General features: G+C 42.1%; 2 protein-coding genes across 3 annotated transcripts; one reads left to right on the top strand and one right to left on the bottom strand.

Annotated features, from left to right (window-relative positions):
• Positions 1-60: 60 nt before the first annotated feature.
• On the top strand, positions 61-7,708 carry rbbp5 (retinoblastoma binding protein 5). Of its 2 annotated transcripts, none has more exons than XM_027025419.3 (14): positions 61-235; positions 628-653; positions 805-977; positions 1,090-1,230; positions 1,470-1,632; positions 1,975-2,084; positions 2,453-2,572; positions 2,731-2,884; positions 3,300-3,371; positions 3,792-3,909; positions 4,421-4,490; positions 4,638-4,882; positions 5,181-5,258; positions 7,174-7,708. In XM_027025419.3, exons 1-14 carry the CDS (start codon positions 217-219, stop codon positions 7,224-7,226), a joined length of 1,542 nt encoding a protein of 513 aa, XP_026881220.1. In that variant the 5' UTR covers positions 61-216; the 3' UTR covers positions 7,227-7,708. The 2 variants fall into 2 exon arrangements, with proteins under 2 accessions (XP_026881220.1, XP_026881219.1); XM_027025418.3 differs by having other exon boundaries at positions 62-235; positions 5,181-5,369.
• Positions 7,709-8,585: 877 nt separating this feature from the next.
• Positions 8,586-20,445, bottom strand: LOC113586964 (uncharacterized). The gene is made up of 5 exons (XM_027025411.3): positions 20,134-20,445; positions 17,322-17,542; positions 14,217-14,328; positions 13,299-13,394; positions 8,586-12,330 (listed from the first exon to the last, which is right to left on the bottom strand). Exons 1-5 carry the CDS (start codon positions 20,176-20,178, stop codon positions 10,132-10,134), a joined length of 2,673 nt encoding a protein of 890 aa, XP_026881212.2. The 5' UTR covers positions 20,179-20,445; the 3' UTR covers positions 8,586-10,131.
• Positions 20,446-24,359: the final 3,914 nt, after the last annotated feature.

Below are 24,359 nucleotides of genomic sequence, written 5' to 3'. Positions count from 1 at the left end.
AACTTGGTCGTGGCATATAAGTGGAATACATTTAGTTCAGGCACTTTTAAATAAACTTTGTTTTGGGGTCCTTCGTTGAAGCTCCGCGCCAGTCGCTGTCTCGTCTCGAAATTTTTCAGTGTTTTTTAGCAACCGGTTGCAGTTATCCAGCAAGCTAACTACTTTACTCAATTTCTGTTTTGTAAGTGATAATCATTTTGTTTAACGAAATTAGCGATGAACCTCGAATTGCTCGGTAAGTTTACTACTCGCTATGTTAGTTCTTGGATAATCAGTGTGGATGTATGCTAGCTAGCTATCTTAACGTAATGGCTGCATTCTCTTATTTATTTGACTTGACTGCTCACTGCTTTGGTGTTTGTAAACATAGCCAGTTTGCTATAACCTTAGATAATAATATTTGTTTCTAATGAAAGGTTGAATTATTCCATAAATATCAAGGCTCTTTTCTCGTTATTAGCAACTTCGTTAGTAATGTCGATCTGCCAGATCATTAGACATATTTAGACTACTAGCTACATTCGTTGTTGGTAGTATTAAAACACACTGCAAGTCGTCACTGATTCAGCAGTGTATTTTTTCTGACTGTTGACGTTTACTTACATCGTGGTGGCTGCTTTCTTGTAGAGTCGTTCGGGCAGAACTATCCAGAGGTAAGCTCATCACTCTGTAAAATACGCGCAGAACAGTTCATTAAAGAACTCAAATACATTAACTAAAAGATGCGTGTGGAAAAGTCCGTTGTTGTTGTTGTTGTTGTTGTTGTTGTTGTTTATGTCTGCTCCTCTGTGACCTCACTACCAGGAGGCAGATGGCACTCTGGACTGCATCAGCATGGCTCTGACCTGCACCTTTAACCGCTGGGGGACTCTGCTAGCCGTCGGCTGTAACGACGGCCGTATCGTTATTTGGGACTTCCTCACACGTGGCATCGCCAAAATCATCAGTGCACACATACATCCAGTCTGCTCACTCTGGTGGGCAGCTGCTTTCTGTTTGTATTAACAAGCTGTTTATAAGCCAGCTGGTGTTCATTGCATTGTTTGTGGGATTGATTTATTAATTTATATTGTTGCTGTTGTTGAACAGTTGGAGCAGAGATGGACACAAACTGGTCAGTGCATCTACAGATAACATTGTTTCACAGTGGGACGTTCTGACTGGAGACTGTGATCAGAGATTCCGATTCCCCTCTCCCATCCTGAAACTGCAGTACCACCCCAGAGATGCGTGAGGACATCCTGCTGTTGCACTTTACCTGAATCCAACATTAATGTTGTTATTGTTGCTGTTGGAACCCCCAACCAAATTAACTTTAATAAACTGTACCCTTGTTACTTAACTACCTAAACTCTTTTAGCAGATTATTCCTGACCTGATTATTTTGATGTCTTGTAGTTTCTATGTGGACAGTCTGCACAAGTACAAATGGTGTGTGTGAGACTGATGATTGTATATTTAATTCTCAGAGATAAAGTCTTGGTTTGTCCAATGAAGTCAGCACCTGTCCTCCTTACCCTTTCCGACTCCAAGCATGTGGTTCTGCCTGTGGATGACGACTCGGACCTGAATGTGGTGGCTGCTTTCGACAGGCGAGGAGAGTACATCTACACAGGCAATGCTAAGGGCAAGGTCAGGAAACTACCCCCTGAACAATCCTAAAACTGATGAAGGCCAACAACATGAGTTAATGAGCATGATTCTGTAGATCACTTGATAGAACAGATAGAGCAAGTTGCACCAAAGAAATGGGTTCAATTTCCAGGGAGCGCACATACTGTGATGCTGATAAATATGTAACTTGCTCTGGATTAGAGCCTCTTCCAAATGCTGTAAATGTAATGCCATTCTGTACTAACGTCTGGATGTTTCTCAGTATTAGGACAAGCAGCAGCTTGGAAAGTATCACTGTTGTCACAGTTGTCCAGTTTTTCTCCGGCAGACAGCTGAAGGCACTTTCTTGGTCTCCCACAGATCCTGGTACTGAACACTAATACCCAGGAACTAGTGGCATCATTTCGAGTGACCACAGGAACCAGCAACTCCACAGCCATCAAATCAATTGAGTTTGCACGCAAGGGCAGGTAAAACATTAGTTACGGCAGTGAGTGTGGCATTGATTTTCATACATGAATGCAGGTGTGTAATGTAAAGTGTTTGTAATCATGTTTTAGGGACTAACTCAAATCCTTATTGGTTGGCACAACAATGGTTATCAGATAAATATGCTGGTATTACAGTTTGGTTAAATGTAAAACTGCTTTCAAAATTCTTCAGAAATGACAACCTCTGTAAACCCTAACTGATGATGGTGGACAACTTAACAGGGCTTTTCTGAAGCACCACATCTTCATTATTGTCCATGAAAAATCTGAGAAAATCTATGGAAAAGTAGCATAAAACTGCTGTTTCTCCTCTCTACTCTCTTGCTTTCCTTTCCCTCTCCTCTTAGCTGTTTCCTCATTAACACAGCAGATCGCATCATTAGAGTGTATGATGGCAGAGAGATCCTAACCTGTGGAAGAGAGGGAGAGCCAGAGCCCATGCAGAAACTCCAGGATCTTGTCAACAGGTAACCCACTGTTAAACCTGCTGTAAGTAAAAGTTAATCGCACACATACTATGTTTACCAGTAGGTAAATATACCTATACCATAATGTGACCAATGGGTAAATGCCAGCCACTCAGAATCACACCGGATACTACCTGCCCCTTCTTCCCTTCGTGCAGGACCCCGTGGAAGCGATGCTGTTTCTCTGGGGATGGAGAGTATATAGTGGCAGGCTCAGCACGGCAGCATGCACTCTATATTTGGGAGAAGAGTATCGGCAACCTGGTCAAGATCCTGCATGGGACCCGTGGCGAGCTGCTTTTGGATGTTGCGGTGAGGATGGGGCACTGAAGAACTGCACAGCACAGCACTGACCAGATATAGCCATGTCTACTGAGCCACAGTACTGTACTGACACATCCGTGCCTACAGAACCATAGCACCGAGCATTGACACAGCCACACCTACTAAACCACAGCACTGTGCCTAGGACCAACATTGATTTTATACCACTCACTCTCTCTCTCTCTCTCTCTCTCTCTCTCTCTCTCTCTCTCTCTCTCTCTCTCTCTCTCTCTCTCTCTCTCTCTATATATATATATATATATATATATATATATATATATATATATATATATATATATATATATATATATATATATATATATATATAGAGTTTTTATACAACAAGTGTGTGTATTTATGGTATGTGTGTGTGTATTTATGGTGTGTGTGTGTGTAATTACAGTGGCATCCAGTGCGCCCCATTATTGCTTCCATCTCCAGCGGCGTTGTCTCCATCTGGGCCCAGAACCAAGTGGTGGGTAAAAATATGAAAATACTTGACTGCCAATGCCAATCATTACCTGTTTATTAAGTGTTCATGACCTGTTTATTACCCTTATTGACTTTTTTATCACTTGTTCAGTAATTATTCACAAACACATTTTACTCACAAACCCATAGAATGTATCCTAGCCAGTGCAGTAGGTTATGTACCATTATACTAGAATACTGCTCAATACTGGAAACAACACTGATACCTAGAAGAAATGCAATATGAATGCAATATAAATACTATATTAACAATGCTAAGTGCAATACGAAGCATGCAGTGTGAGGGTTTGAGTGCAGGGTTGGAGTGTGATCTGGTTTGATTGGAGTGTTTGAATTTGAGCTTGTAGGTTTGAGTCCAGTATCAGAGTTTTAGCTGTAAGTGGCTTTCCTGTGGCTTCTTCAGGAAAATTGGAGTGCATTTGCACCTGACTTCAAAGAGCTCGATGAGAACGTGGAGTATGAGGAGAGAGAGTCAGAGTTTGACATCGAAGACGAGGACAAGAGTGAACCTGAACAGACAGGTTGCCACACTCACACACAAAAAACACACAATGTGCTTATGCTGAGATCATTTACACACTCATAAATCAGCATACTTGGGATTACAGTTAGTACCAGTTTGTGTTTATTCTCAGGACGAAAATTGATTTCTATAAGGGATATTTATATTGATGTGTTATAACAGCCTTAACATTCAAAAGAGCAAAGCACAAGCTTATCATAAGAGTTAAAATGATATAACCCAATATAGATATAATGTAAAGTGCAATATAATGGTTAAGATATAAACAATATAGATACAGTGTGCATGTATATAAATGTACATAAATGTACATAACACAATGCAGTATACAGACAACACTATCCACTACAGTGCAGTGTTATGGTTCTAGTATTTATTTATGACACTAAGCTTCTATTCACCCTAACTCCAGTCATTTCTAGTTAGCTGTTTATAAAATATTATTAGAGGTTAAGGAAGGAATCAGGGTATAATTTCTATGTGATTGTGTATGCACGCATGTGTATTAGGGGCAAATGCTGCTGAGGATGAAGAGGTGGATGTGACCTCTGTTGACCCCATACCGGCATTCTGCAGCAGGTCAGTGTGGTGGGGGTCACCAGTAGGTCAAATCAGGCTCTGCTGTTCTTTGACATGCCACGACATCAGACAAGCTGCAAGGTCTTCAGGGAGCTGAGCGTTCTTTCTCTTTCTCATGCTCTCTTTCTATTCACGTGTGTGTGACAGTGATGAGGAGCTGGAGGACTATAAGGCGTTGTTGTACCTGCCCATTGCCCCTGAGGTGGAGGACCCAGAAGAGAACCCATTTGGCCCACCCCCAGATGGGGCGGGTCAGAACACTGGCTCTGAAGATGGCTCCACCCATACTGGAACAGGGGAGAAGAAGCAGAGACAGCCATCAGCCGATGGTGTTCCGCCCAAGAAGAAAGCCCGCACTACCACCATAGAACTGCAAGGTGTTCCCAGTGACGGTGAGAGCAGTTCCAATACTCCTGTAACTGTTCAGAATGGCATTAATTCATCAGCCCTTAGGCCCACACTAGAGATGCCGCGCTCTGCATGGTGTAGTGACTTCCCTGCTCTGACTCATCTGATCCAGATAATGAGCTCACAGAGGGCTTGATAATTAACTGTTGAACTAAGTAAGGTAACTCATAATTGCAAAGAAACACCATAGCTGAACCACTATAGCTTCTCTTTTTGTCTGTGGCTCTTCTGGGATGTTTATATCCTCCCCCTCCCCCATGTCTGTCTGTCTCTCTCTCTCAGAAGTGCATCCACTGTTGGGTGTGAAGGGTGACAGCAAGTCGAAGAAGAAGACAGCTGGTCGTCCAAAGGGATCGAAAGGTAAAGATTCTCCGTTTAGGCCCAAACAGTGCGGAGAGAGAGAGAGAGAGAGAGACAGAGGGGTGGACGGGGCAGGAACCAGAGGCAGGGCAGACACACTGCCAGCGCCAGGTAAGACCCCACCGGTGACCTTTGAACCTGCTAGACGCTTGTCCTCTGCCGCTCCCAGCAACCGATCACATGTGCCAACCCCGCCTCCAGAGCCGTCCCGCCCTTTTCCAGGGTACCAGGCTAAGGGTGGGAGATGGGATGAAGGGGGTGCTTTCTCCTGCAAACAGCACAGCTGCCACATACATGTCTGAGCCGCTGATCCAGAAAGCATTGGAGAAAGATCTGAACATGTTTTAGAAAACATTTTAATAAACATGGTCCACTTTATACCTTGTGAGGCAGTGGCAGGCAGTGCTGCTCGCTGCTGACTGGGCCTGGCGGGACGGGGTACTGTAGGGCACTGCCGCAGAACGGGGTGCTGTGATCTCCTGGTCTCTGCTTTCCACAGTTAGTCCAGGCTGGGTAATCCAGAGGTGGACTTCCTGTGCTAATTGACTTCCTGTGCTAGTGGACTTCCTGTGCCTGGTTCCAGATACTTCCAGCTTGCTCCCTGCCCTTCAAGCTCTGTCTCTGCAGCGTGCTTGTGTGTGTGTGTGTGTGTGTGTGTGTGTGTGTGTGTGTGTGTGTGTGTGTGTGTGTGTGTGTGTGTGTGTGTGTGTGTGTGCATTTGGGCAAAAGCATGTGTGCATGCACATTGGTGTATGCGCGCGTGTATGCTCACGCGCATGCTTGTGTGTTTTGTATTTTTGACTATTTTCAAAAAGAGCAGATAAATATTTGAATTCCCTGTTTTTCCACTTCTGCCTACAGCATGTGTCAGGGTTTTAATCTGTCAATCACAGACTATTTATAGTTTTTACCAGCTATATTTCTGAAATTAAATAAAATGTACTCAAACCCCAATGTTGCAGTAGTTTTGCTGAATAAATAAATACAAGAAAACATGAGCATTTGTGAGCAGCTGCGCATTTTGAAAGGCTCAGAAGAGGGGAAACTGGGGAATGTCTGTAAACCTAGGAATGTGTGCACTTAATAGAGTAGAAATCCTGGCCTAGTATCAGTTTTGAATTCAGTTCATAAAATGCTGAATTTTAAGTTTTGTCCAGTAGGGGGTGTTGCTGAGTTAACGTAGTTGAAAACTTTGCAAATCTCACATTTTTAAAGAGGTGCATGAGAACCTGTTAGCAGGATATCAGATATGGAGCAAAATTTGTGCAAAAACATGGCAAATAAACAGAATGTATGTTACTTATGTCTGACCATCTTCAAACACAGCACAGTTTGCAAATATAGAATGCAACTGTTCTTCACAAACATAAGTTCTAAATATGAAATTTCTAATTTTGAAATGAAAAATTTTGAAAATACTGAACTGTTTTCAGATGTAATGAACATATGCAGCATGTTATACAAATGCAAAAGCAGCAAAGAAATTAAACATGTTTTTAAACCTGCATACACACTCGTGTGGTTTGGGGAAGCTGTATAGGAATTAAATAATTTAGACTTCTAGATGTTTACATTTACATTTACTATTACGGCATTTAGCAGACGCTCTTATCCAGAGCGACTTACAAAAGTACTTTTGTTATTTACTCATAGAATATATCCAAGTACAGTATAGTAGGTTAGAATTAAACATACCAATGAACTAGAATACAGGGATGAATGCTGATACCTAGAAGTGCAAAATACATAAGGTCTATCTTAAACAATGATAAGTGTTATAAACAATAAGTGCTAGAGTTTGTTAAAAAGCATAAATAATGCCCTGTTTCTAGACTTTAGGGCATTGTGTTACTTTCTGTTGATGTGAATATTTAATATCTGTTCTATATCTAACTATGTGAGTACCGTCTTACAGGAAACCTGGTCTCTTCATCATATAAACAGCATGATGTACAGGGTTTGGACTGATGCCATAAGCCTTCAACGGACTTTATAAAGACTCATGGGCAGTGCTATTTTCTGTTCATTGGGAGCTATGACTCCGGTAAGAAATGGGACTTTTGGACTCAGCTCTTCCTTTCCAGGATCAGTCTGCTAGATCCAACAAGATTCATCCCCCAAAAAGCAGCAACATCAGGATTTCAAGCTGCCAGAGAGAAACTGTTTGGAGAAGACATGAGACAATAACAGACTTTTTTCTGTAGAGTAGGAGACATGTCTCTCTCTTCCTCAGAACTAGATTTCTCACAGGTTCATAGTACATTGTTTTTAATGATGCCAAGTAAACTGTCCTGTTTTTTATGGGGGTTTTTTTTTGTGTTTGTGCTGTATATCTGCCCAATTTTGTTATTCCAGTTTTACTATGTGATCTTTCTTTTTGATCTTCCAAGGAAAAAATCTTTGGAATAAACTGGTGTGTAATGTCCATTAAAATACTCTGTGTTCATAAATGGCTTTAGTTCTCATTTTCAAATAGAGACTGAAAAGGCTTTGGAGACAAATTGAGTCTTTTTTCATGGTGTAAGACCTTTGTTCGGTCCCATTCTGCAACACCCCCAGTGAGCCTCCAGGTGGCACCAGGAGCGTGTGGAAGGTTTTCACATACTCGAAGCAGTAATGGGAGACGTGACGAGGAGAGAGATGTTTGTGTCATTCGTCTCCATTTTGCGGAGCGTTATACAGTTGGATTCCATTTTGTGGTTTGGCTGTTTTGTATGTTTTTCTATAAGGAGTGTTTTGTGAAGACTGCACAATCACACGCAGACGTCCCTGTTGAGCCATTCCGAGAAGCAGCCAGAACTCCCACGGTCACCTGCCACAGCGTCAGACAGCTGATGACACGTCAGTTAATACAATTATTCACACTTCTAATTAAACGTACTTCCCACACATATATGCGCATGGGTGATGGTTTGTTCTTCGATGCTGAGAAAAATGTGACGTGAGTTAACGTGGGAGAGGGCGCAGGCCTGTGTGGATGCCCGTCTGTGTCCAGCTGGCTGTCTGGCACATGCGCAGCGCGTCATCAGTGGCGCCGGTAATAACCAAGGCGTATATGATTTACATATTACTGTACTGTTTTAACTGTTACCCCTCAGATTTATCAAGGAAAAATTAAAGTAGATGATGGCTTTATTTGGCTCTTTAAAATAAACATAAACTTCAGCTAGAACCGAACCGTTAACAGTTAAAGGTAAAGAGAATCTGGAATTCCTCAGTGGTGCCCAACATGCATAACTGCTCATTTCAACGAGTCAAAGCTCATTTAAAGCTGAACTTGAGTCAGTCCTGCCTCACAACCAGATAAAAGACATGCACACAGCGAGGTTTAGTAACTAATTAAATTTCATCTTTATTACAAGCACATCTACATCGGATTCCAAGGAAGTTTTTTTTCGAAGTGAAGACGAGCAACACCATTCTGACATTCAGCGCGCGCGGTAGCGGGAGGTAATTCCGCTGAGAATGAGCCCAGAGGAGCGCGAGCTTTGAAGTAAAAAGTGCCCTCAAGCCAGTGGCATTCACGTTCACACGCGGAGAGAAGGGTGCTATTTCATAATCCACAGGGAGCTCGTCAGTCTTGTCTTTTCCATCCATTATTGAAAACGTTTGACTCATGTTGACAATGGCGCGGCGTGGAGGGTATGGAGAATCGGCCCAGATCACCGCCGTGAGAAAGCTGTAAACAGTGCGCGCCTGCCTCCAGTGCTCATGCACCACAAACAGTGCAGGTAGAAAACTGAAGTTGATCAAATGCTGTGTAACATCCCAACTAGAATGGTATTCAGTTCATACAACGACACACAAGTCAATTTGCAAGCAGCCCGCGGTTTTAAACCTTTCAACAAGTTAGACCATCTATCAGGTTTGGCAGTAATTTGATTTTAGTTGTGGTAAAATAATCATAACCTCTCATTAATCTTAAGCCGTTTAAAATATAGTTTTCTTGCAATGCAAAAATGAATTTCCACATAAAAACAAAGTAAAGCGTGCTATTAGCTCACGCTCCAAGTACAGATTTGAAATTAAATACAGTTAATTGATTCTCGTTCTTCCTTTCTTTCTTACAAATAATTATAAAAAATTATTGTCTTTTCATGACATCAACTGTTATCACAAGAATAATGGGTGTAAATGTATTCTACACAACTAACAGGAATCTAAGAAGACGGTATGAGCGGGTCCATCAGTGCTTAACTGGTCATTCAGGAAATGCAGGGTTGGCTAGGCAACGTTTAAACACACTATAATTCATCTCAAATTACAAAATGGGAATTAATATAGATGACATTTGGCGCTGAATGTTTTTTGTTTCTGTTTGTTTGTATTTTCTCCAGAGAAATTTGTTTATGAGTCAGAAGAATGATCGTCTCAGGCGCGGTTGGAGGATGGAAATGCCACGCCTCTTCTGGTTCTTGTACCAAATGGAAGACAATCAGGGAAATCTGACATCTGTTGTGCAAATTTGTTTTATTCTGAAAAACATTTTATTTGTGTCTAATCGGTTTCAAACAAACATAATCTAATGTGTATTACGTGTGTTAGCACCATCTAAAGTTATCATAAATTTATCTTTATTCTAAAAAAGGTGCCAAGTTTTCACTGCATATAATGTCATTTCTGTAATAGGTCCAACATTTACGCAGTGCCATATTGCTTGACGTGCCCGAATACATTTTTTAAGGAAAACCAAAATTAAAACTGGCTGTTATAAGTGCTCACCTGAAGCAAAATCTAGCCAATGAAACCTCTGAGAAACAACTACAGTATTCTGAATCATCTATCTACAGTAAACATCAAGAGCAGGAGGTAGCCTTATGTGGTGAAGGCAGTATATCCCATGCCAAACCTCACACACTCACACTATGTGTTGCTATACGGTGGTCACAGTGAGGAGAGAGCTGGCTAGTTGCAGTGCCTCGTCTCCAGCACCGATTCGTGTTCCGTGCGCCAGTAGCTCCTCCACGGTAGTCCAGTCGTCCAGCAGCTTCCTGTTCCTGAGACGACTCAACTTCCTCTGACTCAACTCCAGCAGTGTATGGTACCCTCCCTCTCCGCCGGGCCTGTCCCCCAGTGGGTGGGCCCCACACCCCCGTGCATGCTGCTGCCGCTGTTTCTCCTGCATGTGTTCGCGGCGCTCAGTGCGGCTCCAGTAGCGGCCCATGCGGACCTCACCGTGGCTCTCTTCGTCTGTGCTCATGCCGCTGCGCTCATCTGCCAGACGCAGTGCCCGGTCACGCAGCAGCTGGTTCCGCACTGCCCGCAGGTTTGATGACCCCGCAGATGGTTTCCGTGCCGAAACTGAGGCATTCATGGATGTGTGACCCTCGAGTGTTCTGTATGGTCCATGCCGAGCGGCTGGTTTGGGCCAGGTGTCGTTGGCGTCCTGACTTTGAAATGGGGTGTGACTGAGGGTGTGAAAACGAGCCTCTCTCTCTCTCTCCTTTTCTCCAAACTTTACCTCTTCCCTCCCTCTCTGGTGCTCCCTCTCTCTGCTCATAGGAGGCGCCGTCACAAAGCTCCCATCCTGCCTAAGGCTACTGGGTGTTCTGCCTCTGTTGTCATGGTACTGGTGCTCCTGAAGCAGAGCACAGTGGTGGTCTTCTGTGGAGCTGGTCACACTGGGCTGGCTTACAGCATGGGAGGGGTGTGTGGGGTGTGTGTGTGGGGCAGGGGGCATGACTTGTGTGGGTTGTTTGGTGGAGTATGTGTGTTGTGTGGGGTGGTTGCTAAGGTGGGGGGAATAATGGACAGGTTGTGTTGGGTGGTTGCTAAGGTGGGGGGAATGGTTGACAGAGTGTGCAGGGTGGTTGCTAAGGTGGGGAGAATGATTGACAGAGTGTGCAGGGTGGTTGCTAAGGTGGGGGGAGTGATTGGCAGATTTTGTAGTGTGGTTGCTAAGGTGTGGAGAATGATTGACAGGGTGTGTGGTGTGGTTGCTAAGGTGGGGGGAATGATTGACAGGATGTTTGATGTGGTTGCTAAGGTGTGGGGAATGACTGACAGGGTGTGCAGGGTGGTTGATGATGTGGGGGGAGTGATTGGCAGAGTTTGTAGTGTGGTTGCTAAAGTGAGGAGAATGACTGACTGGGTGTGTGGAATGTGTGGAGCTAAGGTGGGGGGAGTGATTGGCAGAGTGAGATGTGAAGTTGGCAGGGTGTGAGGTGTGATTGCTAAGGTGGGGAGAATGATTGGCAGGGTGTGTGTGGTGGTTTGCAGGGATTGGAGAGTGCTTGGCAGGGTGTGAGGGGTGATTGGATGGATGTGGTGAGTGGTTGGCATGGTGTCGGGGGTGGTTGGCAAGGTATGACATGTCTGGTTCAGATTCCTCTGGTAGCTCATAGTTTAGCCTACGACTGTAATGATGCAGGGTCAGGCTGCGGTAGTTAGGTGAGGCTGGGTGGCTCGCCCGTCTGCGGTGCTCCACAGGCACTGGCCGATGATGCAGTGTTCTGCTTCTCCTTAGCATCCCTCCAGAGGAGCTCTGGTGTGGCAGCAGCCTCCTTTGGCTGGAGGGGGTGCTGCAAGTTGAAAGGGCAGCGTGTGGTGTGAAGAGAGCTGCGCTGCTGGAGCTGTGTTGGTTCAGTGCCGGATGGTCTGCCTTGCGGGTCTGCATGGATGACACCCTGAACAACCCACGTGGGTGCACAGCCACACATGCATTCTGGGGCTGCACAGTGAGAGCTTCAGGGATGGCCTCCAGCTCACGATGGGCCTTTTGATTGTCCCTGTGCTCACGTGGACACAGCTCCCCCTGGTGGTGCATCCGGGCATTGTAGAGGCGCATGCGTTTCTCCAGCAAACGCTGAAAGCGCAGGAACTCCCCAGTGCTGACGCTGTAAAACCCGGAGTCACTCAGCTCTGATGAGATGAAGGACTCTGACGAAGGTGAGCCTCCCCCTCCTAATCCTCCCCTGCGGGCGTGGCACTCTTCAAGCCCTTCCTCTGTCTCCATGCCTGAGAGCTCCCCCTGCTGAAAACTCCCATCAGTCCAGCCAAGTCCACTGTCCAGCTCATGATGGAGAGGTAAATAACCCACTGTCTTTTCTATGATATAGTCTTCATCTTCTGTCTGAAAACACAAAGACAATTTATTTTAGCATAAGTCAGGTATACAGGTCATTAACAGTAATAAAGATGTGCATAAAGCTCTGGTTTGTCAGAGTATTTGTTGATGATGAAGGAGAGTCCCTGTAAGATCTAAAATTTTATAATTTGCTAAAGGATTAATATTTCTGTTTATATAAATAAAACTATTTATTGAATTTACATTATTCATTCTGAATAATAATATCCTACATGGGAGAGTACAGTGTAGTATATATCACAGTTTGTTTGTTTTTTTAAAGCTTCCTCTCTACATTTCACTGATTAGTGTAATATGGTTGCTTAGCAACATGACTTATTTACATAACATTTGGTTTTGCAGCTAACAGTGTAGGATGTGACAGAAGGCATCTCAATGATCATACATAACTGGACAAAATATTCCAACTGAACGAATCATTTGAATGATCTGTTAATTCAAATGATCTGGATGATCTGTTACATAATACACATATAAATCTTACATTATAAGTATTATTAAATTTTAATAAATTATAAAATGTCGATAAGACTGCTATGTGCTGCTTTTTATAGTTGAAGGTTAACAGAACTATTTTATTTAGTAATTATAAGGAACTAAATATACATATTTTCAATCACTGTACTTTTATTAATCTCATCTCATTTATTTTACTCAAACCTTTTCTGCTCTCCACTGCATTATTCTGCACTTGTCATTAGCCCTTTCAATTGAAGGAGAAGGTCAATGTCATGTCACTTCCCCACGATGCATCGCTTAGTCACAGATGCCAATCAGGGTGATGTCCATGAGTGGTGGCACTAAAACATCTCCATCATTAAACTTTCCAGTGAGATCCCACCCAATTCTAAATGAAAAGATCTGGGGATATCTATGGCCCTCGGGTAACGTGGAGGAAGCTCTGGTCTAACCTGGAGAACATGTTGGTCTCACCTGGACAGCAGTAGTCTTACCTGGCTCTGGAAATTACTAGGCTCCTGCATGTTGGTGTTGCAGCAACCTGTGAGACAGCTCTGCCCCTCTGGCGCTCTGGAGGACAGCTCAGGGTCCTGAAGGAGAGAGGCAGGACAATATCACTCTATGAGAAAGACAGAGAGGACAATCTCACTGAGAAAAAGTGAGACAAACAGAAGAAAAGCCTATATTAGGAGCTGGTCTGATGCCATCCACCACAGCACATGTCAGTTCTGTTTAAATGAGGCATATTTGCACATGCAGGTGTCTGAGTGCATAGTATTTCACCATGGTTCCTCCATATTCTGTAGAATGCATATGCAGTTCCAGAGAGAAAGGACAACTCAATTTTTAAAAAATATATTTTTCTGGGATTGTTATCTGGGTCCGAGGAGATGCAAACACCGTCCCACTTTTAAACACACACACGCACACACACACACACACACACACACACACACACACACACACACACACACACACACACACACACACACACACACACACACACACACACACACACACACACACTCACTCACTCACTCACTCACTCACTCTGCTGCAAGCAGTTAATTATGGAAATGTGGCTGTGAAAGTGATGGGTTTTAAACATAGTCTGAAGGCTTATGCACTGCTGACCTGTTTGTTCCTTTTACAGCATTGTTGTTCTAGAATGTCTGTTCCATTTTGGATTGTGGGCTTTAACTGGCCTTTGATTAAATTTATCACCAGATCAATCACTAATCTTTGTCTGTTACTTCTGAAAATGTTATTTGTTTTTTACTATAGATGAGGGACATGCAAAAACTCACAAACTGACTAACACACACACAAGCACACAAACACACATACACATAGATTCACACACAAACACACATACATACATACACACACAAGCACACACACACACACGCTACCTGAGATGCAATGGCGTGCAGGTCGTCATGGTCACGTGGAGCATTTGGAAGGTACTCGTATCTGCCTCTGTCTCCATGGTCACCAGGCAGGGTCATGTGACTATAGTAGGGCCTGAAGGAAGGAAATATGGCAACACACGAAAGTCTGTTCAGGAAGCAGCAGGATTACTGGTGTGTTTTTAGTTTTTAGCATGAATCAGAACTCAGACAAATCTGATGGGTTAGTTGATGTTAGTGATGTTAGTGATATCTCATCCACTCTGTAATGTCCTCAAAATATATTAGGACAGGAGAATAGTCAATGTACATTACCTTGCAAAAATACTCAACCTCCTAAAAAATAATCAGATTCATCTGGATTACAAATGACAATTTAATGTTTTGTGCTGTCATATTTGATTAAAACACTAACCCTTAAAATGTATACATTTTATGTGATATTGATTTTATGTAAGAATATATTGTTTAACAAAAATGACTAACTGAAACATTTGCATATGTAGAGTATTCATGTCCTGTGGAAGCTCTATGTTTTTAAACCAGTGGTAGATGTTGCCCTCACACTGACATGGTTAACTAACAATTATCCTGTTAATCATTAGAAAATTTCACATTTTTCAGGATAAAAGATGCTTTAATTAAAGTAACTTTGTCCAGACTGAATCTGCAGCAGTAAAAATGAAGACCAAAGAGTATTCTAAGGATGTTAATGATAAAGTTATAGACTTGCACAAGATGGGAAAAATCTATAAATAATATGCATTTGTTTGGATTTCCCAGGGAGCACTGTTGGATCGACTGTGAGGAAATGGAAGCTGAATCATACTACCCAGGCGCTGCCTAGACAAGGCCGTACCTCAGAGCTCAGCGTGAGAGCAGAATTGGCCTGTATGGGAGGGTAGCTAGAAAGAAGCCATTACTGAAGAAAAACCACAGAGTACCAGACAAAACCACAGAATACATCTAGAGTTTGCCAGAAAGAGTCAGAGTGACCCAGCTAAAAGTGTCGTGGTTAGATTAGACAAAAATAGCCACAACTTCTTCTAAAGTCTTATGGCAAAAGCTAACGCTGCCCAGTCATTGACAAAGACTATCCCAGCAGTGAAGTGCGGGGGTGGCTGCATCATGTTGTGGCATTGCTTTTCCTTAGCAGGGACTGGGCAACTTGTTAGAACTGAAGGACAAATGGATGGTGCGAAATACTGGGAGATACTGCAAGACAACCTGCATGAGTCTGCTAAAAGACTATAGCTTGAAACATCACCTTTCAGCAGTACAATGATTTCAAGCACAAGACCAGAGAAATACAAGAGGCTGAGCAAAAAGTTGAATGTTCCACAATGGCCAAGCCAAAGTTCAGATCTTAGTCCAATCTGTGGCATTATTTGAAAATGGCGATTCATAAGTGCCATCCATCTAAGATGAACAACATCTAGCAAATCTACTAAGAATAATGGTAAAAAATCATTTAGATTTACCTGACACTTTTATTCAAAGCAAATTACAATTATGACTTAATACCGCTTGAGCAATTGAGGGTTAAAGGCCTTGCTCAGGGGCAAAAGAGTGGCAACTGGACTTAAGTCTGTTTACTAGTCAAGTACTTTAACCACTGAGCTACCACTGACAATCAGTGCACAAAGCTGGGAGAAATGTATCCCCAAAAAGTCTTAAAGCTGTTACAGCAAAAGGTGTATCTACCAAATACTAGTTTGAAGGGGTTGAATACTTAAGCATTGTCTCTTTTGGGGGTTTAATACTTTTGCATGGTATTGAATATTTAGTGCATTCTATTTGTACTGGGGAATATTGACAACATATTACAAAAAATGTATTATAAAGGTCAAAAAGACATGTATGGTGACTGAGGCTTGCATGTTGGTAGTGAGAATGATGGTTAGAAGTATGGCAGGTAAAAGGTGGATGTGAGGTATTTCCTCCAGCAGGGGCTCCATTATCAGACTGCGTTACCACAGAGCTGTTTTATGTGGTAGCAGAGAACTGACCTCATTTTTGGCGAAGAAGAAAGCTGAGTGTGTGAAATGCTAGTAGCACTACAGCCCTGAGTAGTCCCTGCTACAGTAACTGCAACAGTATTAAGAGGCTCTCACACTGTTAGGCAAAAATATACTGACTCTTACACCCAATCAACAACACAAAATGCTCTACACATTCATTCTTTTGTTCTCTAACACATAATTATATTTATTAGTTAACAAGCCCTTAATAACCTGAGTCAGAACCTGGAGTGACCAGCATTTGATGTCAGATTCACTGCACTGCATGAAGTAATATACGCTTAAACACTAGTACAGTCCTATTCAGCTCCTCTGCCTTTGTGGTGAACATCAGTTTAATTAATTTATATATATATATATATATATATATATATATATATATATATATATATATATATATATATATATATATATTTATTTATTTATTTGATGCTTAAAAATACATATAACACTTCACAGCAGCCATTAAGCACAATTTAAATCATCAATGATTAAAACACAATGAAGTTGTAAGGCTTCTTTCCTTTGTGGTCCTCTTCACATAAAACAAACACAAGATGGACAACATAAAATAATAAAACAAAAGGGTTCACACCAAGATGCCCACAGTGATGCTCTCCTGACTGATCCTCTCAAAACGTGGTCAAATATACGTTCTGCCCATGTACATTTCACTAGGAAATATTTTTAAAGCCAGTTTAAATGAGTTTTCTGATGGGCTACATTTGAACTTCACAGGGAAGACTGTTCTTAAGCAAAACTGCAATATATAAAGCAAAATGTATTATTTCCTGATGGGGTTTTAAACCTGAATGGGATCAAATGTTTGATGCTTCTTAACATATAATGAGAAGATAAATACAGAAAAGTAATTGAAGTACTCTGAAACACTATTTTTAACAATTTCATAAGAAGGATCTTAACATAACTCTTAACTCTGTCTTCCGTTGTTAACCAACTCACCTGTCTAAGATAATTAGATTCTAAATGTGTACATATTTGCAGCTTTAAAACAACCCTGGCATTTTGTTTTGAGCTTTCTATAACTTCTTCTTGAATTCCTAAACTAAACCAGCAGCAGCAGTACCTCTCTGAGTAGAGGCCATGGGGTACAGGGCTTGGGCCACAGGCTAGCGATCGCAGGGGCTCCCATGGGCCCTCTGTCTGCGTGCTGCAGTCTGATGCTTGGTGGTACTGCAAACTCCGCCCCCTTCGCCCTTCTATCTGCAGTGTGATTGGCTGTTCGTAGCTGGCCAGGATCCTTAGAGCCTCTTGCTTCGGCATATGGCTCAGGTCCTGAGTGTTCACCTAACACACACACAGATACACACACAGACACACAAATTACTAATGAGTTCAAAGTGCTTGTATATAAGATTTTAAACAATAATCATAATAATAATCTGCCACATGGTAAATGTCAGGGCTGTCTATGCTACAGTGTGTCAGTGTATTTTCATATGCCGGGTGTCTCTGTAATTAATAAAGACTGGAACGCTTTTGAAGATTGACAAGCTACTGTTAAATCAAAGATCTATGTTAGTGGAAAAATCCGTTTAGTTCTAGTGTGTTTTAATCATCTTCTCCTCACATCTCAGTGAAGAAGACACTATTTCACATTCTATTTTGCAGCACCCAGAGAACAATAGTGTTTTAATCACTCAGGACTTTTCTGAGGTCAGGCAATGTGGCATGATGTTAAAAACATCTTATGCATCTAATATAACCTATATCACAGAGAAAACAAGAAGAAACAAAAACTCAAAAGATCTCTATATGACAGGATCATTCAAAATGCCAACATTGTAAATAATGGATAAAAAGAAATAGGCAGTTATTATACAATTATAAATATTATAAAATTATACAAATAATTTAACACTATGCACGTGATCCAATAAACTCATCCCCACACCTCTAGAACTATATTCTCAATCTCATGATCGGTATGACTTTTGAAAGAAAGCCCCTTACCAATAATGGCTGGATGATATTGCAGAAAGTCTAGTCTTGCACCTCTGTGCCATTCCCACGTTTACCTGATTGCTGTTTGCTCCAACATTTACCAAAATCCAAACACTTCATATCTAAGTATTTATATTCATGTTGTCTGGCTCTTTAGTATGTTTCATTCATTATACTGATCCAAGTCCTGAATGTCTGTCAGTCATTAACCATCAGTGTTTCTTTTGCAGTGGAGCTTATATCAGTACTATAAGGGTAATTTGGACCCAGTACTTGCTCTGTGAAAAACCATTAAAAGATCTTTCACAACTGAGAATGAAGAGAAAAGAATGAAGAAAAGTACTTCATTCTCTTCTCTTCTAACTTACCAGACTAGAGCAAGGTGCTAGTAACAACAAGGTCATGGGTTTGATTTCCAAGGTGCACACAAACTCATAAACTCATAAACATACTCATAAGTCACTCTGGATAAGAATTTCTGCCAAACGGTGTCAATGTAATATGAAAGCTTTTCTTTTTGCTGCAGAAAGAATAATGTCTCGATTATGTGAAGTTTCACTATGGATTTAAATGGAAAGAGAATCATTGGTTTCAGGCACCAATTAGAAGCTGTCAAGAAGAAGTCTGTTGCCTGGAGACAGATGCTACTCCAAAATTTATCTCATCTCAATGAACACACCCTGCTTACTTTGAGCCAATCTCATATACCCCATATGCTGCAAACGTCTGTGCAGTCTAGTATCTCCTGGCTCCAACATACCTGACCTCACTCATGAATATGTTGGCTCGTAGTTGGCTGAGGAGTTAAAGCAGGTATTGGTTGTTGGCAAAACACTAAGATTCACGATTCTAAAAATCTGTGGTTTATGTGGGTTTCCACAAGCTACAGGAGCTTCTTATGACACCTGGGGTACAAAGAGGCAGAGAGAACCTGCTCCCCTGGTAAACAGACCCATAAGCCCAGGCTACACATGCCCGAAATAGAACAAATGTTTAGCAGAAAACACACAAACACACACACGTACATGCACACAAACACACACACACACACACACACACACACACACACACACACACACACACACACACACACACACACACACACACACACACATACACATGCACACACATGCACATACACAAAAATAGACTCAGTGTTCTATATTCCTGCTCTTCCATAGTGACACTAACACTAGGCATTTTGATAACAAATACACATCGTTACTATGAGTCACACTAGAGAGAGAGACAGAGAGAGAGAGAGAGAGAGAGAGAGAGAGAGAGAGAGAGAGAGAGAGAGAAATGTGGAACAGTAGATTTGCATACATATTTGTTTAATTAAGAAGGAAGAGGCTCTTTATCATTAACTACTAGAATGTGTATCTGTTCATACACACACATACATACAGACACATTCAACTGCAAATGACAGTAGGATTTTCTTATACTGCGCACATTTGTGAAATGTGAGAGAAGTCAGAGCACCAAACACCAACAACCGACACTGCCCACCTGCACCAGTGTGTATGTCTGTGTAATATATATGCATGTACCTATGTGTATTGCAGATCAAGTAAAACCATAAAAAAAAGGTGAGAGATTGAAGATAGCGATAGAGAGAAAGAAAAAGAAAGAGAGATAGAGAAAGTGGGGAAGGGAGAGTCCGTCAGTCTCTGGAGAGATGCTTGGTTGTGCTAGATCGGCAGCAATGTCACTGCAAGTCATCATCAACTCTTCTGTACATGAGTACCAGTACACACACACGCATCAGCTCCAATTGCAGAACCACACACACACACACACACATAAACCAGTCATCTTTCTAACATAAGTGACTGCATCAAGACAGTCAGAGAGACAATCATAAAGACTCAATCAATGTCTTTAAAACACACATACACACACACACACATCTACTCACGCACTGTACTCACCCCCATTCCGTCTCCCAACCATGGCCCCGAAAGCCGACAGCCCATCGCCACGGCAACAGATGAGCACAGTCTCTTAGCAGTGCTCCAGAATCAGCAGAGAAATGAGAGGGTGACGAAGATGAGGAGGACGAAGAAGGGAAGGCTGGTCTCAGCTGGCATAAACACGCTTGCAACACACACACACACCCACAGAGGCCGCTCCACAATGAGAGATCCAGAGGAAGATCAGTGATAGCTGAGAGAGAAGAGAGAGAGAGAGGTACAGGAGATGTGAGTTTCCCCCTCTTCTTCTTCAGTGTTCCCCTCCCTCTGAATCCTTCTCCCTCTGCCTTGCTGCCAGTCTCATGTGTTAGCCCCGCCCATCTCGCAACCCTCCTGCCAATTACATATTAGTACCACCACTCTCCTATTCCCCCCTACCAGAATGAGCACAGTAATCCTACTGGAGCTTAAACCCTGCCTCAGTCATATGCATACATTCTCTGATTGGTCTTTGACTAGTGTCTGTCAATATATAGTAAGATTTTACTGGTCAGCCAGCACCCCTCACTAGCCACAGTAGGATCTTCCCAAGCTACACTGGTCTTCATATGCTTCATATGCTCTCTACCTCATGTATGCAATCTCTCTCTCTCACTGTTTTTTTCTCTCTCCATAATGTTTTTTTATTTCTGAATTGGATGGTCCCCTATGAAGCCTGAATGACAATAACACTCACTACACGCAGAGTACATCACACACTCACAGTTGTATTACTATGTGATGACGCTACACATGTTTATGTGTAAACTATGCATCGAAGCACACAAGATAGATACATTATACGCAATAAGAGTGGTGTGTGTGTCAGTGTGTGTGTGTGTGTGTGTGTGTGTGTGTGTGTGTGTGTGTGTGTGTGTGTGTGTAAGTCCTTTAAAACAGCAAAGGAAAATTTGATATGGTTTGACACTGACATTTGGTATAGTTTCTGTGCTTTTCTAAATTCACTGACTAATTAAAGTGATCACAACCATTTACAACACTATCAATTTGGGCTAATTAACTAATTACCATTTAACTGTCTTACCTTTAACATTAATTAGTAGTTATGCCTTATACACAGAGCACATTAGAATTTCTGTTTTCAGCCTCCAATAGGACTGTGTGTGTGCGCATATGTGTGTGTGCGCATATCAGTGAATATAAATGGAATGTTCAGCCAGAAAAGATGAAGGCGGATTTTACACATTTGTCAAATCATTGGTGTATAATGCATAATGTGTGTGCTAGCCTGCTAAATGTGACTGCTTTCTGCATGTCTTACACACTGGTGAATGTGTACATGTGCGTGTATATGTGTGGGAGGCAGTAGTGAAGAGAAGAACTGCGGAATGAACATGTGCCTCACATTCTCTCTCCCTCTCTCTTGCTCTCTCTAACATACACACACTACAGCTTGCACTCACTAATGCAGTGTCGCACATCATGCACACATTAAAATAAAACTGAAAAAACTGACTCACGATCACACTGCAATTAAAATCACCAGTACATATTTAATTATTTGCACTCTTACTATATATAGAGCTACTCCATCACTGTAGTTAAACCTACCGTGACTGAATACACACACACTCACACGAGTACCTGTGTGTGTCTGTCACACCAAGCTGTCTCATTAGCCCATACAGTTCGGGGTTCCTATGCCGAGGCTGTGTCACAGTGTCTCTCTACCAGCTGCCACTAGCACGGCTTGCACCGTCGCACTCTGTGGCCCAGTCAGCACGAGTCGGAGGCATTTCGAAGAAATAACTTCGCTATCCAAAGCATCAGTTTTGGCTTCACTCAGTGATAAAAGATCTCAAGGTCAAATTCCCTCACGGTACACGACGTGAGCTGTAAAGCTGTGCTCAGTGCACTTGTAGATGTGCTTTTCATAGCATTTGAGCAACAATGACTCATTTCATAAAGACTAACCATCCTGCAGAGATCTTCCATAGGAGCCTACAGCACTAGTGTCTCTAAGGATTCCCCAAGTGTGTGAAGCAAAGAGTTTGAACACTACATTCAGTTGAGTAATGGATTCCAAAAGGACCCTTGTAGATTCCCAGCAAGTCCATTTTAGGTTCAATCTGAGGTATAATTCCTATCATTCTTTCAGTAAACATTGTCTTTATATACTGATATATCTCTAAAGTAGTTGCTCAAAGACAAGTGTCCTGGGATCTGTAATCAGCAACTAAAAATTTCAGCATGGTCTGGCTGCACCTAACAATAAGGAAGCTTCTCTACGAGGAAGCGGTCCTCCCTGCCTGTCAGTTATTCGACACAGAAGGCTAGGCTAAGCATTAAGTGTGCATGTATTTGCAGGGAGGGTCTTTGTAGAAAAGTCTTGATAGAGGATGTAGCATTGAAGATAGAGAGAGGACTGGAAAAAGTTAGCAAGAAGCTCTGAGAGTTAGATCATTCATTTGTGTGCTTGGTAATGAAAAGCAACACATAATTAGAACTATGGATTTTTACTTATTCATATTTGTGCTCCAGTGATTCATAACTCTTGGTGATTTGAATGATACTAGTGTGGAAACTCCTCCATGTTATGCTCAATCTACAGCCTAAAAGCTCCTAAAACCATGCCTTTATTCAACGTGTTTGCCTGCAACTGTCAAACTGAATTATATCCAACCTCTTACCACCGGAAAGTGACCTAAGGAAATTCTGTATTTGTGTATGTGTATGTGTGTGTGTGTGTGCATGTGTGTGTGTGTGTGTGTGTGTGTGTGTGTGTGTGTGCGTGTGTGTGTGTGTGTGTGTGTGTGTGTGTGTGTGTGTGTGAGCAAGCCAAGGGCAAGAGTGGCAAGGAAAAACTCCCTAGAGCATAAGAAAGAAACCTTGAGAGGAACCGAGACTCAAAGGGGGGGAGCATCCTTCTCTGGCCAACAACGGTCACCACAATAGTAACAATTTTAAGAGAAAAAATAATAATAATAAAATGAAAAAATAAGCAATTCATGTCTAGTCCAGTTTTCTAGAAGTCCTAGTCTGGTCACAATGGTGTGCACATGTACGAAACTCATCCCACAAGAGAACTTCCATCAAGGGCAATGGAGAAGTAATTGGCTGGGTTGAAGGTGTGGTGGGTTAAAGCAGGGGACATCAGAGTGGTTGGAGTAGCCATGGCAGCTATGGAGATTGGTTGAGGCTCAGTAACATCATAACATCACGGGTAAGTGTACTTAGGCAGACAGAGAAAATAGATTATTAGGCAGGTCCAGGTATGAGAGTATGTAAATTAGGGAACCATAATGTGCAAAAATGAACTCCAAACTTTATATATATATGGCAGCACAGCTAAAGGAAAGAGCCAGAAGGAACCACAGGCATGTGGGCACCCTGGAACATCAGCACTCCACCACTCTCAGTCAACAAACTTGAGTGACAAAAGAGAAGTGAAGTGTCAGCATTATAACACCCCAGTTTACCAGAACTCTCATTGCCGATGGACCCCCAGATCTACACCTTTACCTAAGCTGGGAAATAGTTAATAAAATGACTGACTGTACAGATCGGTTTTCAGCCTAGCCTTAAATATTGAGCCTGTGTCTGAGTCTCGAACATTTACAAGAAGGTTATTCCATAGTGTGGGAGCATTATAGGAAAAGGCTCTGCTGCCTGTGGTAGATTTTGTTATTCTTGGTACTTGTAAAGAGCCTGCACTTTTTGATCTAAGCAGACATGGTTGATCGTAATGCACTAAGAGTTCTCTAAGGTACTGTGGGGCAAGACCATTCAGTGCTTTGTAGGTCGTTAGAAGTATTTTATATTCAATACGAAATTTTACTGGGAGCCCATGTAAAGTAGCTAGGATAGGAGAAATGTGATCAAATTTTCTAGTTCTAGTAAGAACGCTCGCTGATGCATTTTGAACTAGCTGGACCTTGTTTAGGCACTTAATTGTACAGCCAGAGAGTAAAGCATTACAGTAGTCCAATATTGGAGTAATAAATACATGGACTCGCCTTGCAGCATCATGTGACGAGAGCATGTTCTTAATCTTTGAAATGTTTCTGAGGTGGAGAAAGGTGGTCCTAGAAATATTATTTACATGTTCCACTCTGCACACTGAAGGAGAACAGAAGCAGCCATGATAAAAAAAATGTTAATGCTACATTTTTGGTAGTTCTTTGGGTGTAGTTTTTGATGATGAAGTAGTTTTCGATGTCTAGTGGACGTTGCAGGTTTCTAGG

The sequence above is a fragment of the Electrophorus electricus genome, chromosome 22 (genome assembly GCF_041902795.1).
Source record: "Electrophorus electricus isolate QZ-2024a chromosome 22, ASM4190279v1, whole genome shotgun sequence".
NCBI lineage: Eukaryota > Metazoa > Chordata > Actinopteri > Gymnotiformes > Gymnotidae > Electrophorus > Electrophorus electricus.
This window is presented reverse-complemented; position numbering and strand designations above follow the sequence as displayed.